General features: G+C 42.7%; 2 protein-coding genes across 3 annotated transcripts; both read left to right on the top strand.

Annotated features, from left to right (window-relative positions):
- The first annotated feature begins 589 nt into the window (after positions 1–589).
- On the top strand, positions 590–10,072 carry ephx1 (epoxide hydrolase 1, microsomal (xenobiotic)). 2 transcript variants are annotated; one of them, XR_003269762.1, is made up of 10 exons: positions 590–839; positions 5,154–5,345; positions 5,452–5,632; positions 5,705–5,923; positions 6,702–6,831; positions 7,044–7,258; positions 7,448–7,556; positions 7,973–8,095; positions 8,297–8,567; positions 9,631–10,072. XR_003269762.1 is itself a non-coding variant. In XM_026142498.1 (9 exons), the coding sequence occupies exons 2-9, from the start codon at positions 5,163–5,165 to the stop codon at positions 8,505–8,507; spliced, it is 1,371 nt and encodes a 456-aa protein (XP_025998283.1). In that variant the 5' UTR covers positions 590–839; positions 5,154–5,162; the 3' UTR covers positions 8,508–10,072. The 2 variants fall into 2 exon arrangements, 1 of the variants encoding a protein (XP_025998283.1); XM_026142498.1 differs by having other exon boundaries at positions 8,297–10,072.
- A 78-nt stretch (positions 10,073–10,150) lies between these two features.
- tcf23 (transcription factor 23) lies at positions 10,151–14,379 on the top strand. The gene is made up of 4 exons (XM_026142499.1): positions 10,151–12,348; positions 12,977–13,132; positions 13,260–13,421; positions 13,884–14,379. Exons 1-4 carry the CDS (start codon positions 12,181–12,183, stop codon positions 14,010–14,012), a joined length of 615 nt encoding a protein of 204 aa, XP_025998284.1. The 5' UTR covers positions 10,151–12,180; the 3' UTR covers positions 14,013–14,379.
- The last annotated feature ends 11,791 nt before the right edge of the window (positions 14,380–26,170 follow it).

Below are 26,170 nucleotides of genomic sequence, written 5' to 3'. Positions count from 1 at the left end.
CAAAGAAAGATTCCCAACGGATTTACTTTACCAAATGGACCATCCCAGCCTTGCCGTATTGGTCTATTTGATTCACCTTTGTTTTAATTTTTTATTTTATTTTCACTTGCTACTCACAGGACAGACATGACTGAGGGAAAGAAAAGGGAGAAAGAAAAACAGCGGGGAAGAGGAACGGTGATAAAGGGCAAAAAAACAAAAACAAACAAACCGTGAGCCTTCATTTTATTGGATTCTCCCATTTAATCCAAGCTCCCTGCCCCCTCATGCCTGCCATCTTCTGGGGAAGAGATGAGAAAAGATGAGAGCCCTAGAACTTGTTATATTGAGACACCGGAAGGCTCCACTGTCCTGATCACAGACAAGAATTGCCTTGAATGGAATTAAAATGTCATTTAATTTCAGTTTTGAAAGCACGAATTATTCCTGTTGTGCAGCAAAGTGGGAACATTGTTTCAGTTGACTATCATAACCCCGGATTCCATTTCCCCCTGCTTTTTATTTCCCAACCAATTTAAAAACATTTTCCCCATAAAATACTACAACTCCCATGATCCCTTCCTGATATCCCCACATGCATTTGGTTTCTAGGACAAAAGTCAGTTCTTGCCTGCTCCCGCTTCGTGCTGTTGCTGCGTTCAGCTCTGGTTCAGTTCAGGGACACAAGGGCGGGGAAAAAACGCTGGTTTCGCAGTGGAGCAGAAAAGCGCCGCCAGCAGCGAGCAGCCTTCTGGACCGGACCTTTAATAGTAAAACTGCGAAGAGCTATGTTACTTTTCCTGACTGCTGAATTGTTTTGATTTTATGAGCAGAAGAAGAAGCGACCAACAACCTAAAAGGTACGGCCACCTCGCATACCTCCAGTAAAGAGCTCGACGAGATTAACTTTGACATAAATAGTGCGTGGGAAAGCTCCCACTGTGTCGTCAGTTTTTGTTAGTGACTTATAGCTTTATGATAATACCTGTGAGCAAAATATCAAATATCATATATAAACAAGTTGTATCATTTATTTTGTTTATCTATTTTTAAAAATATTAAAAAATAGTCATTAATCTGTGTTCGTAGCTTGACCACACTGTAGCGTTTTTGGATGGATCTAGAGCGGCAGATGCATTTCTGGCTGCAGTGTTCGTGTGAATGGGGCAGTTTGTTCGAGAAAACAGACCTATTTCATTTGACTAAAAGGGCTAACAGCCACCAGGGATGCTGAACTTTATACAGTGTATCCTCTTTGAATGAATACACACGCAAACAGGGTCTCAGTCCAGACTTTTCCACCAGTGGATTGCAGTCTGGCCCGTGTTAGCTGCCACTGATGTGTCCGGTAGTGGTGGGCGGATCGATCCAAATATCGATAGTATCGATCCCAAGTCGGCATTGGTATCGGATCGATACTAGCCTGGTGATATCGATTCTTTACTTTGAGTTCTGCTCACTTACAACGCTGTGCTTTCGGCAAAAACTAAACAACCAGGTCGCTGGACTCACCGCTCCTGTGTCAGCGGAGAGCAGGCACACTTTGCTCCCTCTCCCCCACTCTTATGTTTCGGTGTTGCACTGACACGTCATGTGACTTAGACACTTTGGGGGTTGTTAAGTTGTTTACATATTAATTATATTTTCCTGTTTTTGTTGTTGAGAATTTTAATTGTAATTTTTGTATTAGTTTATCAACAGTATTTGTTTTAATTTGTTTACTGGTTTGCGTGCACTTAAGATTTAAAAAAAAAAGATCGCCACCACGGCAGACCCGATGGCATTTTCATGCTTCGCAGCATCATTTATTCTTACAATAATCACACGGTTGTTGTAACAGTACATTCAAAGGCTTCAGCTCTCCCGCTAGCAACCGTACACATCACCACCACCAAACCTGCAGCAGCATCGCAGAACATGCCCTGCCACATACCCTCCTCGCCCACTTCACCTCACCCCGCGAGCAGGCGAGGGAATTGGCCCGGACCATCGGCGCCCCATGCACCAGCCCAGCGACGGGGAAGTGTCCACTCTGGCGCTCGCCCGCGCCTCCAGCGGAAGCCCCGGAGCTGACCTGATGACCACCCATGACAAGCAGCAGCGGCGCCGCAGCAGGCGTGGCAGGACCCCCGCGCACCTCGACCTCTGTCTCCAGCTAGGCAGGTCCCGCTGGCGCGCCAGCCTCCTGCTCACCCCTAGCCGCGCGCTGTCCACACGGTTGCTGTAACAGTAGCCTACATTCAATGGCTGCAGCCCTCCTGCTGCCAGCTGTACACATCAACACCAAAAACAACAACAGCACAAGCAGCGCACAGGTTTTAAGCCGGCGAGGCATCATTGTAGATGCAGTGAAGGTGAGTCCATCTCACCTGCAGCAGCATCGCAGACCACGAGCTGCCACAATAATAAAACGTTTTTTATTTAATTATAAATAAATTATTTCTCCTAATTATGTCCTGGGTTTTAACTAATTAGTAATACCAAAGGAAACATCACAAAAAACACTTAAGGTTATGAAAATTAATTGCGATTTAGCAATTCAATGAGCCATACACCTTATAAATTGAAAAGTATCGGTATTGGTATCGGCAATACTGGCCCGAATTTACTTGGTATAGGATCGATACCAAAATATGCAGTATCGCACACCACTAAGTGAAGATCTTTCAAAGTTCTGTGGACATTTTCTGCTGTTTTGTGTTAAACCACTGTAAATGGAGTTAATTGCCAAAAAAGACACCTAATTTGGCAAAGAGCAATTTTAAATGGCATCATTAGCACATTGTTCCCAGCATCTTGTTCAAAAGACACATAATTTATTCCCATTTCTTCAGTTAAATCTATAAAAATTGTCAACGATGCCACAGTTGACAGACATAGTATTTTTCCACCAACAAGGTGATTCCTAAAGAGCTACAAGTCTTGGCACATGTGCACTTAGTCCTTTAAAAAATCTGAGGAAACTGGATAAGTATACAATAAAATAAGAAGTCACAAGACACTCTACAGTAGGTAAGAGGTATCTGAAAATCGTGCTCATAGTAAGTAAATCTATCAAAGACCTGAGACAGAGATGAGAGATGAGAGATGCATCTGGGCCTTCAGTTGATCCATCTATTGTTTACTGAAGCCTCATCAGAACTGGTCTCATTAGAAGGGCGGCTGTCATACAGCCATTCTTAAGGAAAGGAAAAAGGGAGAAAAGGCTGAGGTATGCTAATTTGCACATGAACAAATCAACGCACCCACTTCCAATTTTCCTTGAAAAATATAAGGATCCAAGGAGTGGTACAATGCTGTATATTGTTAGAGAACTCGGCTGTCAAACTCCTAAAGTTTGCAGATGACACCACTGTCATTGGCCTCATTCAAGATGGTGATGAGTCTGCATACCGGCAAGAAGTTGAGCGGCTGGTACTCTGGTGCAGTCAGCACAATCTGGAGCTGAACACTCTTAAGACTGTAGAGATGACAGTGGACTTCAGGAGACATCCCTCAACTCTGCTCCCCCTCACCATATCAGACAGCCCTGTGTCAACTGTGAAGACCTTCAAGTTCCTGGGTACAACCATCTCCCAGGACCTGAAGTGGGAGACCAACATCAACTCCATCCTCAAAAAGACCCAGCAGAGGATGTACTTCCTGAGACAACTGGGGAAGTACAGTCTCCCACAGGAGCTGCTGATCCAGTTCTACACTGCAGTCATTGAGTCTGTCCTGTGCTCCTCCATCACAGTCTGGTATGGTGCAGCCACTAAACAGGACAGGAGCAGACTGCAGCGGACTGTAAGGGCAGCAGAAAGGATCATCAGCGCCCCCCTGCCCTCCATCCAGGATCTGTACCTCTCAAGAACCAGGAAACGGGAAGACGGTACAGAAGCCTGCAGACCAGGACCACCCGACACAGGAACAGTTTCTTTCCCCTCACCATCTCCCTTCTTAACAGTTGACCTGTCACACTGCTCCCACTGCCAGACTGCAACTGCACCTTATGTACATTTTGTAGTATTCATTCCACCTCATTCATTTCTGTATTTTATGTATGTAAGTTAGATTCGTTATTTATAGTTTGTTTACACAGCTTTGTGTATGTATGTGTAATGTGTATATATAGACACGTGTGTGTGTGTGTGTGTGTGTGTGTGTGTGTGTGTGTGTGTGTGTGTGTGTGTGTGTGTGTGTGTGTGATTTACATTGCTGTGCTTGAGAGCCACCATCTACCGGAACCAAATTCCCTGTATGTGTCTGCACATATACTTGGCCAATAAACACGATTCTGATTCTGATAATGAACCCGGCCAAAGTTGTCAATAATGGGGTCAGCATTGGTGCAGGTAATCCTTATGAACCAAAGTTCAGGATTTGGACTAATTCAGCAGTGACTGAACTTTCCCTGATAACGACTGTGTTGAGTCTGTTCCTTCCCATTCCATGCAAGGCCACCTGGGTTGGCTGGAAGACTGTTTACTTAGCCTAGCAGGGCGAAGGACACTGTCTCAGCTGAACTCTGGACATGCACACACATACATATACACTGATATGCACACACTCATCCCCCCTCCCTTTCCAAACGCCTTCGACACTTATTCCCTTCTGATGCTGCACCCTTTACCCACCCCTGTTGCTTGTCATGTGTTTCTTTGGTGTATTAAGAGTTTTTTCATGTGCTTTGTGCAGAGGTGTTTTTTTTTTCTGTTCTCAAACTGATCTCCCTGTTGGAGCTCAGTCTGGGGGGAGTTATTTTTTTCTCCTTATCTTTCCTCATGTGGTGCATTTTCCATTGTTATACCTCTCTGACCTGTCTTTCCCATGTGATGTTTTGTGTAATGTATGTATGGTTGGAGGGTAAGATGGTGCCGCCATTGCATGCAATAGGTCGGCAGCCTTATGAAATTTCCCCTTGTGGGACTAATAAAGGTATATCAATTTAATTCAATTCAAAATAAGAGTAAGGGGGTTGTGCAGTAGTAAATTGATCACATTTTTAACGTGGATGGATGCAAACTACTTCTTTTTAAAAAAGAATTATCTATTTTTGGACAAAGTGACAAAATACAGGTACAGCATAGTACAGTCTATAGATGACAGATTCATGGCTACTACCTTAAATGATGCCTGGGTGTAGATGTTGTTTCATTTTTTTCCTCTGTCCTGTCTGTCATTCATTCTTGCAGACTCTCATCATGTTCACAGAGGTCCTACTTGCTCTGGTGATTGGTGGACTGATCTACTTCCTGGTTCAGAGGAGTAAGAATCAGGTCCTAACAACAGAGGATGGCTGGTGGGGTTCTGGAGCACCCCGTGATGCTGGGGAGGACGACACTATCCGCTCCTTCAGGGTAACCACCAGCGATCAAGAGCTGGAGGTTAGTTTTCCTCTCAGTTGGTCACACAGGATAGATGGTGCATTTGCTGCTGAGAAATTCCACCTCGCACAAATAGACTTGTACATCTTCTCTTATTTCTTGTCAGGACCTCTACAGGAGGATTGATCTGACTCGTCCTTTTCCCTCACTGGAGGACAGCCAGTTTAATTATGGCTTCAACTCGCAGTACCTGCAGAAGGTGGTGTCTTACTGGAGAAATGAGTTTGACTGGAGGAAGCAGGTCGACAAGCTCAACCAGTACCCTCACTTCAAAACCAAGATTGAGGGTGAGACTAAGCTGCCACATTCATGAAGAAGAATACTGTTGGTTGTCTCTAACCTGTTAAAAATCTGTCCAGGCATTGATATCCATTACCTGCATGTGAAACCCAAAAAGGTGCCAGAAGGGACGAGTGCTGTTCCACTGATTATGGTCCATGGCTGGCCTGGCTCCTTCTATGAGTTCTATGGATTGATCCCTCTGCTCACAGACCTGTCAAACCCACACAACCTCGTGTTTGAGGTGGTGTGTCCCTCCATTCCAGGGTATGGCTTCTCTGAAGCACCACATAAGAAAGGTGAGCCTGGGATTTCTTTACTTTGGCCACATCCCATCATCACTGTTGTAACAGTATGACTAGAGTCTTTTATCATGGTCAAAGACTTTAAAATAACCATATTTGTTGAAGGGGAAATAAAAAAAACTACCCTGCACCCAACTTGTTAATACAAGTTGGGTGCAGGGTAGTATTTTTGTTAATTGGTAAACCCTAAGCAGTCACAAAGTGTACAAAGGACATTAAATACACAAAACAGCGTAAATCCAGGTTGACCCTAATAAGCTAAGTAAGAATGAAGGGACCTTCATCATCTTCCTATCCCAGACCCTGGAGAGGTCGCAGAGTGAAAAAATAAGAAATCAGAAATCAGGCACTTTTTCATATGTGCACACATGCACTTTTTATAAATGAGCAACATAATTAGCTGCTTCTCCACTGTGTCTCTCAACTGTAGTGGTTGGACTGCAGATGGTGGCAGCAGTACTCGCCAATTTTAGTGTAGTGCCTCATGAACCTCTTGCACAGCTAGATTGGAGTTGCCCTTTAGCTCACAGCTGAGCTCCAGATGTTAAATGTTGCAGTTGGTCTGACTGTAAGGATGAGATCCTCTCAGCTGATTCATATCAGTTATCACGATTAGATCAGAGAGACCTGGCCAGTGAGCCAGCTGGTAGAGAAAACAGGATGGTCAGTGGTTAGCAGCACTAAAATAAATGTTGGAATTCACCGTTAGTAAAGTCAGTGTGAAGGAAATGCAAGAATGCTGCGTTTTCTAACTCTGCCTCCATGTGAACAGGTTTTGATTCGGTATGCGCGGCTCGTATCTTCCACAAACTGATGAAGCGTCTGGGTTTCCAGCAGTACTACACTCACGCTGGAGACTGGGGCTGGTTGGTCACCACCAACATGGCTCAGCTGGAACCCAAGTATGTGATACAAGAGCTACACCAAATGTACTGGGTATAAATGACGTCTTATTGAGAAATATTACACCAAATTCTGAGCATGGCGATAGTTTTCTGTAGTATACTTGTTCAAAGAACAGTAGACCTCTGTGAGGCATGCAAACATTTTTGTATTTCTGGACATCTTTTTTGTAAGCAGTTTTTTGTTGTTTTTTTTTTTGCTTCGCCCCCAGAACTGTCAAAGGCTTGCATTTGAACTTTGCCCCGCCCTCCAAGCCAGGGCTGTCCATGGCTTTGTCCATGATGCTTGGCCGGCACTTCCCTAAGCTGTTTGGCTTCACTGACTTTGATATTCAGCGATTATTTCCCTGCATGGAGAAACTGGTGGTAGAATCCATCAAAGAGACTGGCTACATGCATATCCAGGCCACCAAGCCTGACACTGTGGGTAAGAACTTGGAGAAGATGGTTTCAAGCAGCATAACCCAGTTCAAGTCTGACTGGTTGCATTTTCAAGCTTGGTTGCATTTTCCTTTACTTAATATACTTCTAATCTCCCTTCAAATTATTTTATTTGCTCAAGATTCCTAAAATATTTTGTGTACATTGAATTATATTTTACTTTCTGACCCTTGAGGTCGAGGGCTGAATGACTCTCCAGTGGGTCTAGCTGCCTACATTCTGGAGAAGTTCTCCACATGGACGAGCCATGACTTCAGGAACCTGGATGACGGAGGACTCACACGGTGAATACAGCAGAATATTAGAATATGTCCCACCAATATTAGTGGAACCCCACCCCAACTGGTGGGAGCAGATGGTTGCCCCTCACCTGAGCCTGGTTGTGCTGGAGTTTTCTTCCTGTTAAAAGGGAGCTTTTCCTTCCCACTGTTGCCAAAGTGCTTGCTCATAGGGGGTCGTCTGATTGTTGGCGTTTTCTCTGTATGTATTATTGTAGGGTCTACCTTACAAAATAAAGCACCTTGAGGCGACTGGTGTTGTGATTTGGTGCTGTATAAATAAAATTGGATTGAAGGTTATAAGAAGTTGTGAACTTGAGTAGTAGCATGCGTATTAGCAGTGCTGTCTATTCTGAAATAGGCTTGTTTCCTTAGTTTTTCAGTTGTCAGTAGTCTTATATCAGTGGGGTCATGTGTTGCAGGAAGTTCTCTCTAGATGACCTGCTGACAAACGTCATGATCTATTGGACCTCTGGCTGCATTATCTCCTCCATGAGGTTCTACAAGGAAAACTTTGGCCAAGGTCTTGATGCTCCACATGCAAAGTAAGTGAGAACAAATGCCAAATTCCCATAAAGCACATCAGCAACATCTTATTGGTTGAAAGGTGTTTGTTGTTAACAGTCTTTAACAGCTCTGTGCCACCCAACTTTGTCATTTAAAAACCTAATTTTGAAATATTCAGAATGACTGACTTGTTTAGTAAAATCTAATGCTGATTCACAACTGTCACCGTCTCCTCCCAGGATACCAGTCTATGTCCCCACGGGTTTCGCCTGCTTCCCCAACGAGTTGATGCACACGCCCAGGCTGTGGGTCAAACAGAAGTACCGTAAACTTGTGACCTTTACTCCCATGGACCGCGGTGGTCATTTTGCTGCTATGGAAGAGCCCCAGCTGATGGCAGAGGACATCCAGAAGTTCACAAAGATTGTGGAAGGGAAGGTGAAAGAGTAGAGGGTGGACTGACAAATACAGAAGTATGAATAGACATCAGCTGGGACAAAGTTCTGAGCAGTAAGTGGACATAGTTCATCTAGAATCAGAGTCTAAGCTTTGTATTTCTTATCTGAAGTGGATTCTGTAAGATAGGATAGCTCTCTAAGTGACACTATGATAAAGTCATATACAGTGTTAATGGTGAAATAATGAGTGGTGGCTGAAATTGAAAATTTGTTGAGAGGTTGGGTTACTATGAAAATCACAGCTTGTTTTCAATCTACTGTTTAGAATTTAAGGCTACACCTTTCATTCTTAAACTTGCAGTTTATTTTTATGAAATTTATGGAAAAGTTGGATGTAGTCTCTGGTGAAAACTAGAGCTTAAACCTGCATTCTTGCTAAAGGCCAGCAGGGGGTGGCAAATCTGATTAAAGAAATGATCCTGGTTGTATAGAAGTCTATGGAAAAACCGCACAGCTTGTCACTTGATACATGCACTCAGTAAAAACTTTACTGATAGGCTTTTGGTGTCAACTGAAGGTTTCATGTCTTGTTAAATATAAAATGATAGCATCTTTGCATTCTCTTTGATCTACTTGGAGTAAAGTAGGTAACAAAACAAGGTAAAATCGCACAGCTGCAATAATGATTGTGCAGAGTCTCTCAGTTTCTCAGTCAGATTTACCCTGCCCCATGATGTCTGGTTTAAAAACACCAAGATGGCAATAGTTGCGAGGTTGAAGTCAAGGTTTAAAATAGCTACAAAGTAGTGGGTGATGTGACAGTGGTTGGATCCATCTTTAATGTCTGTGATGTCTCAGTCGTCCAGGTCATCGTAGTCTAAGGAGCTTGGAAAGAAAAGCGTCTTTCTGCAACTTCCCACTCCATGAATCCAGGGGTCCGTTCACTAGTTTCTAACTTCCTTACAGCATTTCTCAGCCTCGTAGTTGTTAGAACAGTTTCTAAGCAGCTGCAGATGGGAGGTTAGGGGGCACATGGTGGGATTGTGTTGACAGCATAAACAAGGTGCCAGGCATTCCTCTGACTGATAGCACGAAACCTCTGCACTTAAGCCACAACAATAATAACACTTGATTGCCTTAAAGCTTCAGGTTATGTTTTAATTTTTTTTTTTCAGAGTCATTTAAAACTAACTTGGAAGTTGAAAACCTTTGAAGTCAGACGTCTGTTGCGACATTCCACAACTTCTTACGCAGATGATCCTTTACTGCCTTGGAGTTACTTGCCAGGGTCTGTAACGTGCATCAGATTTACATCTTGTGTCAGTTAGCTTTTGATTGGCGGCAGTTTACCCCACCTTGATGTTGGTGCAAGTTAATTTAAAATATATATTTTACTATCATGACTAGAAATTCCTCATTCGAGGCCTAACAATATAGTGACAGTGCTGCAAAACGAGTTAAATCACAATCAGAGCTCCTGATGTCTCTTTAAGAGTTTCCTTGTATATCTGCTGTTGCCTTTAAAAGTCAATAAAGATGTCAAATTCAGAACAGTAAGTTGCAATTTTGTGACCTCTGGCTGCATTTTAAACCCAATAAAACTGACGCTGCTTTAAATTTCTGTATTTCAGTTTCAGTTTTTGACTCTCTGACACAGCTCCACTGCTAAAGACTCATTCTGAGAAGTATGTGTAAACTTTACTGTGTGTTTGCACGTTTCTGAAGTTTCTTCTGTGTAGAAATGTACGAAAGCCACAGACCCAAACTGGCTCCCAGTCTGCAGCTCATTTTGCAGTTCTAGGATTCTGTAATTCAGACAATGTTTAAAATGTCCCACATGTCTACACAGTCTGGACGTGTGATAATTCAAGTTGTGGTTGGAAATGGTAGCTAATGGGAGTGTTGGTTACATTACCACTTTGTCCAAAATTAACTTTATTGTAATTGTGCATAAGATTTTATTATTTAACAAGTTGGAGGGCCTTTAAAAAGCTGTTATTCAAGGTGGTCTTTGGTTAAGATGTGAAGCCTGAAAACTGCAACCTGGGATTAAATATTTAACAGTTTGCAAACAAACTCAAAAGTCTGATACCTCCAGATATCAGACTAAATTATATATTTAGTTGTCAACAATGGGAAAACAAGTAGCCCAGATTGTTTTGTTTTATTCCAAATCCGTGCTTTTTGGCTAACACTGAGCTTCATTGTTTGTTGTAATTATAATTGTGTTCTTCAGTAAGCAACCCAAGTCCAAATGTCTTTGGCTCTAGTGGAATGTTTTTTTTTTTCACAAGTCACTCTGACCTCTTCAGAAAATATTTTAATCTTTCTGTGCTGCCAAAAGGTGTTCCTCCAGCCTCTGTGCATGAGTTTGTGTGTTCAGTATATTTCTTTGTATTGAAATGTTTTATCGTAGTTATAGTGTGTTTGTCTGAGGCCTGTATTCACCAGCTTGAGTGAGTTTCAGCAGAAAGCTTTCTAACTTTTCATTTCCATTCACATCATTTTCTAATGTAAAATGATCAGATTATGTAATCCGCTTTCTTAAACAGTCTTTTGTGTTTGTGGGATCTAATAAGTGAGTTATGCAGATGTGCTTGTCCAGCTTTGCATTATTAAAAAGCTTATCCAGTTCTGAGTTTCAGTAATCCAGACGAGGGCTGAAATGCTCCACATGCCTGCTGTGTCTGTTCTTGCTAACCAGCTTGGGTGACCTTTGCTGCGTGTCACGTGCTTCTCTGTGAGAATAAAACCTTTGAGCAAAAAGCCTCGAAGGCAGATTTTGATTTCAGGCTCAGTTCTCCGTTTCTTACATGGAATAGGAAGCTGAGCCTCACTACTAGGGTTGCCCAAGATTTTGGATTTGACAGTTCTGACTACCTTGCTAATCCTAAACACTTGCTGGTGTGATGTACAGCATTAGCTTGCCACAAAATCAGATTCATGACTGTTCAAGTCAAAAGTACTCCAAGGCCATAAATGTATTTCTCACTGCTCCGTTACATCCCATGTCGCGCTGCCCCAGAATTCTGTTTCCAGCTGTTAGCACAGCTTTGAGGTTCCCAAGGCCCCCACAGTGCCCTGGCTCAGGACACCCTCCCAGAGCAATACTCCCCCAGGCCTGACTGCCTGCCTGCCTGGAACTCTTGGCAACCAAGCAGCCATGGGAGGATCAGGATGACCGGGCGGCTGAGATAAGGACCACATGAAGTTCCCCACATTACCTCACCCGATAAGGAAACGAGCAGAGATTCACGGAAAGCCAGAGTGAGAGAGGGATAGAGACAGAGACGGTCAGACTTGGGAGGATGTCTCTGGGTGGATGGTGATTCGCAGAGAAGCAGCCCTTGTTTAAGGGTCTGGGTGGAACTGGTGTCCCACAGAAGTCTCATGAACTCTCCAGAGGAGCTTGGAGCTGCCCGCAGCGGGAAATCATCTCATTAATAACTTCATGAGATCAGATGAGCATTTCTGCTGTTCTTCACTTAACTAGTCACATCTCATATCCAGATTTGACTTCAAAAATGTGCTCACACTAGATGAAGGGATGACCTCAGATTCTGTTTTCTTTTGGGTCCAGCAAAGTACCTAGGAAAAGAAAGTATCTCTCATAGCAATCTCCAGCACTGGAAAATAAAGCTTCATCCGTCCAATGAAAACACACTGAATGTAATTTAATTTCTCGAGACTTGAAGGGAATCTACTGCAGCACTTTGGCAGCACTCATGGCAGCGAATCCTCTGGAAGGTCTCATGTTGGTTGCAGAAAACCACCGGCTGGTTTCTGGTTGTGCAGCCGAGCCGCAGAGCCGGCAGCCTCTTTCGTCCCAGAGCCCAGCCTCCCCGCATGGACACAAGCTGAGCGTACGCAGCAGTCGGGAGTCCAAGAAGTGGGTGAGTTTGAAATAATGCTCCAGGTTTTTTTTTCCTCTTCTCAAATTCAAACATGACCCTGATTTTGCAGACAAATTATGCAATGCAGTGATTGATCACTTCCAGCAGCTGGTGGGAGAGTGCAAAACCTTTCTTGCATGATATGAAGAATTTCATGAGAACATCTAAAATATGTGTTTATTTAAAGTAGCCAAATATAGTCAGTATTTTTCTCAGCTGTGGCACAGCCTCATACAATGTGTGGAGGAGCTTCCCTCTTCTGAGGTCTGGTTCAATCAGTTTGTATTAACCGTAGTGACATGGAAACGCAGAGAAACCCAGACAATTAGAGAAGGGCGCTTGGAGAACAAACAAAGTAGTCACTGTGTAACCTTGTTGACTTACATGCGAGCGGCAGCGATCATGTGTGGATGTGTGCTGATGAAATATTTGTGACTGCTTGGGTCTGTCCTGCAGGTTGACCTGTTTTCTTCTCCATTAATGCAGAACTTAAAGAGAGAGCAGCAGTGTTTTGTACACTGTCAGAGCAGCAATAATGCAGTCAGAAAATCAGAACGCTTTTGTTTCTTTTAGTAATACTTGATAATCAGTCTGCAGAAATGTCAGGTTCTCGGCGTGCTCTTTGCAGCAGGTACAATCAGTGTGCGGGTCCAGGTCAAACCCCGGTTCTGGTTGTGGGTCCGCGGTCCTGAACAGGGCGCTGAGGGCTCAGCACTCCCCGGAAAACGCAGCCCGAGAGAGGAGCAGAGTACGCAACCTGCGGCAGGCCTTTCACACTCTGCAGGTACAAAACACACACACTTGCCTCAGAGCTGTTACGTTACACTGCACTCTCAGTAGTTCTGCTGTACGCCCGTCTTTGGTGACGGCTGAAAAAGAGGCTGTCACAGCAGCTTCTCCCTTCTTTGCAGGCAGCTCTACCTTCAGTCCCACCTGACACCAAGCTCTCAAAGTTGGATGTTCTGGTTCTGGCTACTAACTACATAGCTCACCTGACAGAGACCCTAGACCAAGGAGGGATGCTAACGGAGCACACGGCCTCAAGGCCGGGTGGATACCTGCATCCTGTTAAGGTTAGAAAGTGACAGCTCACTGCCTTCCATGCTATGCCCATTATTGTCTTACTCACATATATTATACAACTTGAAGACTTGCTAATTGGCCATCACTAGTCAATAATCTGTTCACTGTGCCTGCGCAAAATACTTTTAGCTACAGTCGAGTAAAAGAGGTTTTCACAGGATTCTCTGCAGTTCCTAGATGCACCTTTAGCGCTTGTTAAAAAATTCAGGTGTTTGTTAACACAGTACCACGAAGTAAGAGCTATACCTCAGAATCTCCAGGCATCAGTTAGCATGTTAAATGTTAACGTTTGTCTCCGTAAGACTGAACAAGTGTGGCTTGTTCACACATTGAGTGTAATGAGCTGTTTCAAATATAGAATGTACAGAATTTCAGAATGTGTAGCTGTTCTTAGATTAAGCCTGTGATCAGACGTCCAGCATGACTCTGGATAAATGTGTGTCTCTTCTCAGAAATGGCCCATGCGTTCTCTGCTCTACTGTGGGAGTGTGGGAGAGCTGCTGTCAGCCAGTCAGATGACTCCACCTGGACAGGACAGGACACACCCACTGAGCCCTACCTTAGAAGGAGACGATGAGTGAAAGCCTGTTTTATGCTGTTTTATATCTTTAATCGTAACCAGCTATTGGTAGCAAAGGAGACATCAAAAGACACTCATGTGCAGAGATGGGCAAATTTCAAAGGATGTGGTGCACCGCTGCTGACGTGGGCTTAAAGACGAGCAAGGCAGACATTTTTATGTTACATATAAACAATGATGTTTTTGTCAAATTACTTTTTTTAATCTAAATGCGGAAGTTAAATGAACTTTAATGAACCTGCAGCTAAGTTTTTACTTTCTGGTGTTGGATTTCTTTCTTTTAAATTAAATGTGGTCATGTGTCTTAAACAGAAAATAAAATGTGTTTGTGGAAAAAAAATCATATTCTCCCTGCAAGGAAGAGTCACCTGTTTGCTTTTTTTTTTTTTCTTTTTAAAAAAAATAAAGTCTACGTTTGTGAGGTTTTCCTACTTTATTATTTGAATGTGTGTGTGTGCGTGGGGGGGGGGGGGGGGGGGTCTGATCACTGAGTGTTCATTACAGCAGTGCCACAGAATGTAACCGTTTACTTGCACTAGGACAGCAGCGACTCTTAACGGTTCACGCAGGTTCAATAATGTGTAGCGTAAGACCTCCTATACAACTCATCCCATCCATGCTCGACCTACCCCAGATGATCTCCTTGTAACATAAAAACACAGCGATTGTAATTATCAGAAATCACTCCAGAATAGCTCTGTGGTGTTTTTGAGCCTGTAGAGTTACTGAGCAGTAAAGTGAATATCACTCAAAATGTCCAGAGTGCCACCAGACCCCCACCAGCAGCTTGTTCACCGACCTTCCATCCCTCAACTTTTAAGTTTTAAGAGTTCTTAAGACTGCAGTAAACAGTAACGATGGAAAAGGATCCAGGTTGAATAGAAGTGAAATAAAGTTCTATTTATTATATGTTTTTGCTACAAAAATCACATGAATTCACTTTTATTTCTCCCCACCCCTATCCAGCTGCCCCACCAGTGAGGCCCACCCACAGTCTGATCGACACAGTTGTACAATACTGCAAAGACAAATCCAACAGTCCTCTGTTCATGTGACGAAATGTGACAACTACCAATTACAGTTTCAAATATAAATAAGTTGTTTCTGGGAAGCTCCTATTTGGAGACTTTAGCAACTGGTGATCTGTTCAGGTTCATGCACAGCTGGACTTACTTCAAACTAAATCATTCCAGTCTGTTGTAAGCAGTGACAAGTGCACTGGGGTCATCACACAGTTAAAAAAAGACGTTTGGTAAGAGAGAAGCAGATGTTGTATATCTGTTTGCGCCTTGAACCCCCCCCAGAAAAAACAAAACAAAACAAATGCAGCTAAAAAAAGGAAGGTGAAATTTCAGAATCGTTTATGGACGTTTTGGATCTTTTACTCTGGAGATTCAGCATCATATACTCTGTGTGCAATTATAATAACTTTATTTCTGACTAAAACCCAATCGTATGATATCCAAAGACATTCTCCCATTAAAAAAAACAACCTCCCCTGACATTAGTGTGCTGTGATTGAACAACGCTTTGAGATAAAAACACTCCCCACTTTTTTCCCACTCAAGTCATATTTCACTGACTCATATTTGTGCTGAATGATCACGATGTCATTTTAAAAATAAGAACCTGAACCAGTAAGTCACGTGGATATGTTTGTCGGGTGTAGTACAGATGGGAGACAAGACTAACTGGAAGCGTCTCCCCCTTGAACAAAATGGGCTCAGCTCCACAAGCAACAGCCCAATGTTCAAGGCTACTTCTATAAATCTGTCTGGGGCTGGCTGGGGGGGGGGGTCTCCTCGATTTCCCATGTGTAGCGATGACTAATTTGGAGCTGCCGCATTCTGACTACTACATCAGAGGTTATAGAGGGGCAAGCTGGACTATTTGGTAAAGCAACAACAACGTGAGTCTGTGAGTGTGCAAAAAAGTCAAAAAACAAACTCAAACCCTTGAAATGTTTTATTTAAGTTAGCCTGGAAACAGTGAATAATGACATGCTCATGCTGTTGTAGGAAAGTTTTTCTATCAACCGACATCAACACTTCCTTTTCTCTTTAAAGGACATGGACCACAGCTCTGAAAATGTCAAAAGTCTAATTTTATAAGTTTTTTTTTTTTAAACCCACTGTTAACTTGTTTGATGCATGATGTAGTTTATTTAATTTTTTTGTAAAAAATAAATAAAGGCTAAAGTTTTTAGCCTTTATTGGTGCAGGATAATAGAAAGAAGAGCGCGAGCTCAAAGGAAGACCAGGGGAAGACACACAGCAAGTGAGCCTCTGCATTAGCCTTACAACCTGTGGCTCAACCCAGTGAGTTGAACCAAGACCTCCACAATGTCATTTCCACCTGAACTTCTTCAACTACTTTCAGGATTTTCACTTCCACTGACCACATCCAAAGTGACCCAACAACATATATCAGTGCTTGCACTTAAATGTCATCTATTTCAGAATTTATATTTTAACCACTGCTTCATTCAATTCAATTCAATTTTATTTATACAGCGCCAAATCACAACAACAGTTGCCTCAAGGCACTTTATACTGTAAGGTATACCCCACAATAATACATGCAGAGAAAAACCCAACAATCACATAACCCCCTATAAGCAAGCACATTGGCGACAGTGGGGAGGAAAAACTCCCTTTTAACAATAAGAATTCTCCGACAGAACCAGGCTCAGGGAGGGGCGGCCATCTGCGGTGACCGGTTCATAACTTCTAAAGTTTCCTAAATGCAGTCTGTTCTAGTTGTTGTTACTCCACCGTGATGGAGGTGTTGTGTTCTAGGCTTGCCTGTCCATAAATATCTTGAGAGAAGATCTTCACAAAAGTTAAGGGGAAATGTACCAGTTTGCCACCCTTTCTTTCACCAACACCCTGTAAATGTTTGGACATGTAGTAAATAACTTGCTGTAGTTTAAAAAATAAAAAATAAAAAATTGTAATATGTGCAGAAGACTATTTGGCATTATCCCTCAGAAATAAGCAAGGCCTTCCCTGAAAAAACAGCATTTCATTATTATTGAGGCCTTCACAGATTAGCAAGTTACCAGAACCATATGCACTAATAACCCCCATAAAACCATAGGCTTTGAACTGTGCCCTGGCAACGAGCTGGGTGGTCTTTCTCCCCTCTAGCCCGAAGGACATGCCCATTATTTCCAAAGATGAACTCAGAGTGTAGCTGGTTAGCCCAGAGGACAGTTTTCCTACATCTCTTCAGTCCATTCATCCCTGGCTTTGGGCCTTTTGCAGTGTGTACAAGAAATTGCCTCTGTAATTTGATTCTTTTTTAGACTACGTGCTGTAGATGATGGTGTCCACAGATTGTTTGCTACATTATTATTAAAAAAGGTGAGATGTTCCAACTGCTGTCTTGTTTTTTGCCATCTCTGTCTGACCATTTTAAAAATGTGTTGCTGTTATCAATATCAGAATGAGCGTCAAACTCATAATTAGATTTTTTGGTTTTACAATATTTCCTCTTAAGTATGGACAGATGGGGCTAAAATAATTTTATTGGATTCTGTTCATTTATTATGTGTGAGTTTAGATGGTGTCCCATCTCTTCTGATGGTGGTTTTATCTTAGGTGTACTTAAAGTAATACATACACTGCATCAGAACGCCTACACTCGATGGAACAACTCCATGTACAGGCCAGTGAGAGCCCTTAAAGTACACTCTGTATGTGTGTGTGTGTGTGTTTGTCCATGCTTCCTTCTAAAGACAGCTATTTATGCCATTGGAAGAGCTTCAACAAAGTGTGTATCCAAAGTGTCTACCCCCTCACCGCCTCATGCTGGGAGATAATAGACATATTTTTACTATCTTGTGCTCATTATGGCCGGTACATGCTGATTACGGGCTCGATTTATGAAGCTCTGAGGCCACACTCCCCTTTACTTTGGCTGGACCTCTGCTGGAACTGTATGGAAGTCCAGGGAGATCACAATGAGCAGGAGGAGGAAGAAGATGAGTGGAGAGGAGGATGATGGAGTAGAAGGGAGGGTAGAGGAGAAGAGTGTGAGAGTAGAGAGAATGGGATAAAAGATAAATACAGAACAAGAACAAAGGACAGGAGAAGAGAGCAAAAACAAAATGGATAGGAAATAATAAGACAGGGAGATTTGGGGGGGGGGGGGGGGGTAGTAGAAGAAAAGCATGATGCTCTGCAATTATTCTTTTTTGCTTCAGCGTCTGCTTCTGGATCACATTTGATCAGTCTCAGATAACACAATGCTCAACTCAAAGTTATGCTTACAATTGAGCATAAGTGAATTATCACCAAGCTAAACTTGCAGGATTAATCCTGGATACATGATCTAATAATTAACAGGACATCTTTCATTCTCTTTAATTTTATATTTAACTGTGCTTTTAACTTCCGCAGAGTTTTTCTGCGCTCAAACCAGCGTTCCTCCCTGTCCAGGATGTTACATCCTCATCACTGAAAGAGTGTCGACTGGCCTGTAGGTGTAAATAGACTGCAGAGTCCTGGCCTGAGGAGGTAGCTCTTCTGTGTTGTGCCATCCGCTTCGCCATCCAGAGGTTGTTTGGTTTCCCTGATGTATGAATCCTGGCAATCCTCCTGGCACTTACCAGCGTACACTATGTTACTCTGTTTGTGTCGAGGGACCCGATCCTTGGGGTGGACCAATTTTTGGCGCAACGTGTTTTGGGGTTTAACAGCCACTGAGATGCGGTGTTTGGAAAAAATGCGTCTCAACTGTTCCGATACTCCTGACACGTACGGGATCACTACAGGTTTTCGCTTAGTCAGCGCTGGTCCTTCTCTCCTGGATCGGCTGGAGCTTTCTTTTGGAGCCTTCCCAGCTTTGACAAAAGTCCAGCTGGGATAACCACATTTACTCAGGGCCTTCTTGATGTGCTGTTCTTCTGCTTCCCTGGCCGCTGTGTCTGTGGGGATGGTGTTCGCTCTATGTTGTAGCGTCCTGATGACACCCAGTTTATGCTCCAGTGGATGATGAGAGTCAGACCTTAAATACTTATCCGTATGCGTAGGTTTCCAGTACACATCAACTTTTAGATGTCCCCCATTACTGATGGAAATCTCACAGTCTAAAAAGGCTAACCTGCCACTTTTCATATCCTCCCTGGTGAATTTGATGTGTTGATCCACCGAGTTAATGTGATCCGTGAATTGTGGTACGTCGTGAGATTTGATTTTCACCCAGGTGTCATCCACATACCTGAACCAGTGACTTGGTGATTTTCCAGGGTAGGACAACAGAACCCTTTTTTCCACTTCTTCCATGTACAAATTGGCCACGATGGGTGAAACTGGGGCACACCCATGTTTCTGCCTGTAGTACTGACCCCTGTTTGTGAAGTAGGTTGAACGAAGACACAGTTCCACAAGCAAACACACTTAGTCGATGCTGAGAGTGGTCCTGTTGCTGAGGATGGGGTCATCCTGTAATCTCTTACAAACTACCTCCAACACTTCTGTGACTGGGATGCAAGTGAAGAGAGATGTAACGGCGTACGAAACAATTGTTTCATTTGCCTCCATAATGACATCTCTCACCTTCTCAATGAAATCCAGGGTGTTTGATGTATTTTCATGTACTTTCATGTTTATGTATCTTCAGTAAACCATACAGACTTGGTGTAGATTCCCCTGGGTATAGCCTGTGGTACGAGGTCCGGTCAATAGCATTGTCTCGTTCTAACTGTTTCAGACAATATATCACCCTCTTCCTGTAACCACTTCCTGGGTATTGTTTCAGTAAGTATTTTCATCACTGAGCAGTGACAACATTTTCTCATGATAGCCTTTCTGGTTTAGCAATACTGTGCACCCACCCTTGTCTGTCGGAAGGATGATAATGTTGTTGTTATTACTAAGTGATGTGAGTGTCTTCCTCTTCTCCATGCTGATGTTGGATGCTGGGGGCTTTGCATTGCTGAGACAGGCCAAAACCTTTGTCCGTAGTTGCTCTGCTTCCACTTCTGCAATATTGTTGTTTCAAATTGCTGTTTCTGTGGCTGTGATCAGTTCCACTAGCGGGATTTGTCTTGGCGTGACAGCAAAATTCAGCCCTTTAGCAAGGATGTTTTTCTCTGTTTGGGTGAGCTGTCTGTCAGACAAATTCTTCACCCACTTGTTCACATCCTCGGTGTCGCATCCTTCTCTCTTCTGGCCATTGAGGACACTCTCTGTATTTTGCTGTGGTTCCTGACGTACAACAAGTAAGTCAAACTTCCTTTGTTGCCTGGTTTTAGACTTTTTGTGCTGTGCTAGACGAGCCTTCTCAGTGAAATCAAACACCTTTTTAAGAGTACTTTCATCTAGAAGAATCGTAAGTCTTTGTCAGATCCACTCCTCGTGAGATTAAGCAGCTGGTGCTGTGCCCTCTGGAGGATTTTTGTTGCCCGGAAGCCTTTAACTGAAGAGCTCATTTGCAGACTTTTAGGAGTAATCCTGTATTGTCTGCATCTGAGGCTGAATCTCAGGTGGTTTCTGCAATCCACATTCTTACATGCTGTTTGCTCATACTGACGTACAAGCTTTAGGCAGTCCTTGCCAAAGTGGGTTAAAATGTCTTGATGCATTCTCAATCATCCAGGTAAGTAAATCTCCAAAAGATGATTCTGTTCGTCTGGACGTAGCGTTTTCAGGGGGAGAAACGCTTCGTCACTCATTCAAGTGACTTCTTCAGTCTCAGCTGACACTTATGGCCATTGATCAGTGGTCTTTGGTCAGTGGTTGTTGATCAATGATCGTGAGAATTTGCATAATCATGTTGAAGGAACTGACCTCCCAGCCCATTGTTCTTTCAGTGGGCTGGTTTCAGTCATTATGCAAATGTACTGTTTATAAGATTGGCAAAACCTGCAGTCAGCTGAGGTTGAAGAAGTCACTTGGATGAGTGACGAAACATTTCTCCCACTGAAAACGTTACGTCCAGATGAACAGAATCAACTTTTGGAGATGATTCACCTCAGGATCTTCTTGATGCATTCTCAGTTTTTAAGGATAAGCTTAACATTTCTGTCAGTGCTGTTTTTTTCTAGCCACGTACATAAAATGCGATTAGTCAGGATACAGATGTCCTCCCCAGCCACTATATTGAAATGCAGTGGGGGAGCACATCAGCTTCCACAAACTGCAAACTGGGTTTTTTCTACCAAATAACCTCCCAAATTACAGACTGTACCTTTAAGCTGAAAGGCTCAGTAAGGCATGTCAGTAAGTACTGAGAGTATAAGCCTTATCAAACTAAGAGCTGCAGCTAAACTTTATGGCTTAATGAGGCTTAATATCAGCTGAGATAATGAGATCCAGAAAAACGCCTATCACATAGCAATACTTAGACCAGCGGTCCCCAACCCCCGGGCCTCGGACCGGTACCGGGCCGCGAGAGTTGAGGCTCAGGTGTGAAATGTTTGGTTTTCAGGGTTTTTATCGGTTTTCAGCGTTATTTTGTTATCGTTTTTATCGTTAACTCTGTTTTCCTGGGTCTTTTCACATGTGTTATGAATAAATCTGCTTTTTTTCGGTACCGGTACTAGTTTTATTTTGCTGTATTTATCCGCGACACCTTAATAAAGGCCGGTCCATGAAAATATTGTCGGGCATAAACCGGTCTGTGGCGCAAAAAAGGTTGGAGACCGCTGACTTAGACCATGTAATAAGCAACTAAGCCAACACCAGACAACTTAGTAAACCATGAGTCGAAAGCAGGCCAAATCACCAAGCTTACTCGCATTACACAATAATTTTAGCCAACTACATACGAGCTGCTCTGAACAGAAATTGTGCCCTGTTCATACTTTGTGTAAGGAGAGTCCTGTGTGTCAGTGTGCCAAGAGCCTTTTTTATTGTTGTTTGATGAATCCACACACCAGCAAAGATATGGCATCTTGGAAGAGTTTCCTGGAAGCTGCTGAACTAAAAGAGGCATGCAGCTGCAGAACAACAGGCTATATTTCTTTGTGCCCAGTCTGAGAGAGCTGGAGCTGTAAATTAAAGCTTTTGTTTTTATGTGCAGCCAGTTCCATACCCAAAGGCTGTATCTGTATGTAATTTCATTTCTTTCATACTCAACGCAAATTGTCATGTTCAGCTCTATGAAACAGAACATATGTGCAAAGTTTAGAGATTTCATACTTTTGTTTCACTCAATGTTATAAATGTTCTTTTCAAGATATATTTATTGAGCAGTTCACATTTGTATGACAATGGAATTTACAGAATCAGATAGTAGCTCTGTTATTTTGTATATTTTGTACATTAAGATTACATAGCATAACAAAATATAACAAAACATGACTTAATATGATACAATACCCTCCCACGCGCCCACAACCCCAGTCCCAGCTAGTTTGTCATAATGAGAAGCCAAAAAACTATAACATGGTTATAGCTGCAGAAATGTAGAGGTGCTCAAATTTTACTGAAAGAGGAGAGTCTGTCAGAAAGAGTATCTCATATTTGTTCCACATGTAATGTATTTGCAAGGTCATTAAGCCAGAGCTTTAAAGAGGGTGCATCTCTCTTCTTCCAGCGAGTGAGAATAAGTTTCTTTCCGAAGAATTTGAGACATTGAATCAAAGATGTCGACTCAATATTTTTTAACCTTGGGACAAAAAACAAAACTGTGGCAACATATCTTCAGTTAGGGAGCATTTCTCGCAGGTAGGTTACATAAAATATACCCTGAAGGTCTCTCCTTTCTCTTGAAAAGTGTATACGATGTAAAGCTTTAAATGGAATCAGTGTCTTGCATTGTAGGAGCATTTATGGATATTCTGCAAACCTTCTTCCTCTTGAATGTCTGTGGTTGCGATATCTAATACTTGATACCAAATTCTTCTTCCCATTTAGATTTTGAGCATACATTGTTGATTAAATAAAACCATGCCATTTGTCATATAAATTGTGTCTGGCTCTTCTTGTGGTTCTTATTTTCCACTGTGGCCATTAAAGAAAACAAATTTGCCATCTCTGGAGTAAATGCATGCCTGCAGACTGCTCTACAGCCACCCATAAGCTTACACCACCTGGTATTCCCAGGCGGTCTCTCATTCAAGTACTAACCAGGCCTGACCCTGCTTAGCGTCTGAGATGATGCTCAGGGTGGTATGGCTGAAAACTGGCACATCACATTCGGTCCACACAGACATCCTGGATGAAATGGACTACCTGTGCATACTCTGCAGGTTTCAGGTATCGCCTCATACTACCAGCAGTGACACTGACCATAGCCAAATGCAAAACTCGTGAAAACCACCTGTAAAACACTTCCTGTTTTGGGGGTTGTGTCTTTGTTGTCCCTCTAGTGCAGCGGTCCCCAACCCCCGGGCCTCGGAAAGGTGCCGGTCCGCGAGAGTTGAGGCTCAGTTGTGAAATGTATGGTTTTCAGGGTTTTTATCGGTATTCAGCGTTATTTTGTTATCGTTTTTATCGTTAACTCTGTGTCCCTGGGTCTTTTCACGTGTGTTATGAATAAATCTGCTTTTTTCCCGGTACCGGTACTAGTTTTATTTTGTCGTATTTATCCGCAACACCTTAACCCTTTAAGACCTACCATAGAACCAAGTCCGCCAGAGCTTATATTATATTTTTACATGCTGTGGAGCCATTTTTGGGAGCATTTCAAGTTGATATACATGTAGCCGCTAAACTGGTGGACCTAAATCTTCACCACCACGTCTGTATACATACAAGCAGAAAGGGGAGTGAGTGGGTCAGCGCTCAGAGCACAGAAACTTAGCTGGCTTCAAACACACCATTTATTTTCCATAAAAAAAAAAATAAAAAAAAAACCACAGCCAGAGTTACAAATACAAGCTAAAATCCCCGTATACAATAAAAATAGTGTTTGCAACCCGCTAAAAACCCGGCCGGCCGGAATGATTTAAACACTAAAAACACAAAGCTGAATGAATGTTTTTCCCTATGCTAAAAACTCCCCCCAGGGTCCTAATTCTCACAGTCCAGCAACACGCGGGCAAATTCTCCTGAGCTGAAAGAGACAGGAAAGGAACTCCTTCTCTGGGATGGGGAATCTCGCCAGCAGAAGACCAGGGAGGAGGCTCCTATCTCCACCTGACGATGCGCGATCGTGCAGTCCAGCCACTCTCCACACCCGCGCACGGCCTCCCTCGTAGCTCCGCCCTGAAACAACAGACACGGGCCAGCAACGTTGTCGGCGCAGCCGCTGTTACCCTTCCCCGGCAAAGCTACTCCTAGCGCCCAACAGTGGGAAAGCGATACTCACAGATGCAGGCAGAGGCGTACCCCTGCCCTACTGTGGATTTCACGCGTCGCCTCCCACGGTCGCTATTCTGTCCGTCGGGACTGGATCGCCGGGTTATGCTGGCCGATCGCTGAATGTCTCGTGGCGCCCCACAGTCAGGCCGGAGGTCCTTCTGTTCATAAGCTGGCTTGCACACGTTTTGTTTCCAGCTCTTCACTTTTCGTGTGTCTCTCTTTCAGTCTTTGCGCTCACCATCTCCCTTAAGTCAGTTTGGCGGCTGATAGGCCACCTCGGGGAACGCCCCCACCTCACAGGTGCCTACAATTGTCCGCTTAATCCACAGTGGAATAAAAAAAAACAAAAAAACAAACAAAAAAACAACATTGTTCAATCAACACTAAACACACACTATAAATATGGGGATAAAATCATGCAATAGGAATATCAATAAACAAACATTCAATATCACTATTACAATAAAATCATGCAAATAAAATCGACACTATGTACCAACACAGTCTAATCCAAAACAAAATATAAAAACACAATTTTCCACTGTGTGACATACATCAATACAACCGTTATAGCCCAAATTTTAATAATATGTCTGCATTAAGTGCATAGTAACTACATAAATTGCAAGAAAGTGCAATAAACTACAAAAAAAATTTAAAATCGTTTTTGTTTTTTTAACATATATTTCTAGTTAGAGAAATTTAAGAGGCTTATCCCTCAAAACTGTAAGTACAAAAAAGTTGCACAAAATAGTTTCCCACCACAGGAAATTTATTTTAAGTGTCTTCATAGTTTTATTTTTGAAATACACCAATTTTTATACACTGTAGGAAAAACGAAAATAAATATAATAATGCAAATTTGCAAAAAAAGCAGCATATGCATCAAAATAAACAGTTTCCAGCAGTGCAATATGAGTCCTAAGCATCCCAGAAACGACACACAAAGTCATAAAGTCAAACATAACTTTTAAAAATACCAGTATAGGCTCATAAGGCCTTGATAGTAAAAAACTAAATTTCCGCAAAATGACATCACTTCCGGTTTCGGGCAGGACATGGATGACACGATAGTTCGCGCTGATGGACGTAGGAAGTGTTACAAACAGCTGATCGGATGGCAAAGCGTGTTTCTGGAATATTATGTTTTTGTTGCTGCAAGCTTTGCAGTTTTTGCAAAGCTATATGTGGAAGGAAACTGTGACCTAGGACAAGCTGATGGCATCAGATGTAAGTACAACAAATCCGGTTTCATATGCAAAAAAAATTATTGCGCTAGCTTATGTGGTTGCAGTGCTACCGGGACCGGCTTTGAAGGGTTAAAGGCCGGTCCGTGAAAATATTGCGCTTTAACCAGTCCGTGGCGCAAAAAAGGTTGGGGACCGTTGCTCTAGCGCACCTGTTGTTCATTTCACTAACACTGATTAACAACCCCTCTGATACTTTTCTGACCACACCCTACAAGTTTTATTGACTCAATACACTTTGATTCAATAGTTCCCTTGTTGTATTTAGCAGTGCATATAAATAATGTCTTTGTATTTTCAATGTGTATAGTTAAATAACAAAACACAGGTAAGCTGAAGCTACAAATCCTTCCATTTCAACAGGTGTGTTAATTACTAGAGAAAGAAGATGAGGTTTTACATTAGTGCCACTAAAATTAGGTTAATTTTCACAGCAATGAAGTTGACAGACACAACCATGAACATTCTTTAATTTATCATTTTTTTATGCCATCTCAGTTCAATCAGAAATCTAATAATCATACATCTGAAAAACAGTGAATCACGACAACAGGTTTAATAATAATAATAAAAAAGTCTGTTTAGCATCACACTCCTGCTGTTGACAGCAGCCGTCTGTTCTTCGATCAAATTCACTTCTGCAATACGCAGACTTTGGT

This window comes from Astatotilapia calliptera, chromosome 15, assembly GCF_900246225.1.
Source record: "Astatotilapia calliptera chromosome 15, fAstCal1.2, whole genome shotgun sequence".
In the NCBI taxonomy this organism is placed as follows: domain Eukaryota; kingdom Metazoa; phylum Chordata; class Actinopteri; order Cichliformes; family Cichlidae; genus Astatotilapia; species Astatotilapia calliptera.
This window is presented reverse-complemented; position numbering and strand designations above follow the sequence as displayed.

What these genes read in the sequence shown, in the direction of transcription:
- ephx1 (XM_026142498.1), top strand. Translation starts at nt 5,163, where the DNA reads ATGTTCACAGAGGTCCTACTTGCTCTGGTGATTGGTGGACTGATCTAC. An exon ending in TGAAGCACCACATAAGAAAG is followed by an intron (nt 5,924 to 6,701) that starts GTGAGCCTGGGA and finishes CCATGTGAACAG; the next exon opens with GTTTTGATTCGGTATGCGCG. An exon ending in CACCAAGCCTGACACTGTGG is followed by an intron (nt 7,259 to 7,447) that starts GTAAGAACTTGG and finishes CTGACCCTTGAG; the next exon opens with GTCGAGGGCTGAATGACTCT.
- tcf23 (XM_026142499.1), top strand. Translation starts at nt 12,181, where the DNA reads ATGGCAGCGAATCCTCTGGAAGGTCTCATGTTGGTTGCAGAAAACCAC. An exon ending in GTCGGGAGTCCAAGAAGTGG is followed by an intron (nt 12,349 to 12,976) that starts GTGAGTTTGAAA and finishes TGCTCTTTGCAG; the next exon opens with CAGGTACAATCAGTGTGCGG. An exon ending in AGGCCTTTCACACTCTGCAG is followed by an intron (nt 13,133 to 13,259) that starts GTACAAAACACA and finishes CCTTCTTTGCAG; the next exon opens with GCAGCTCTACCTTCAGTCCC.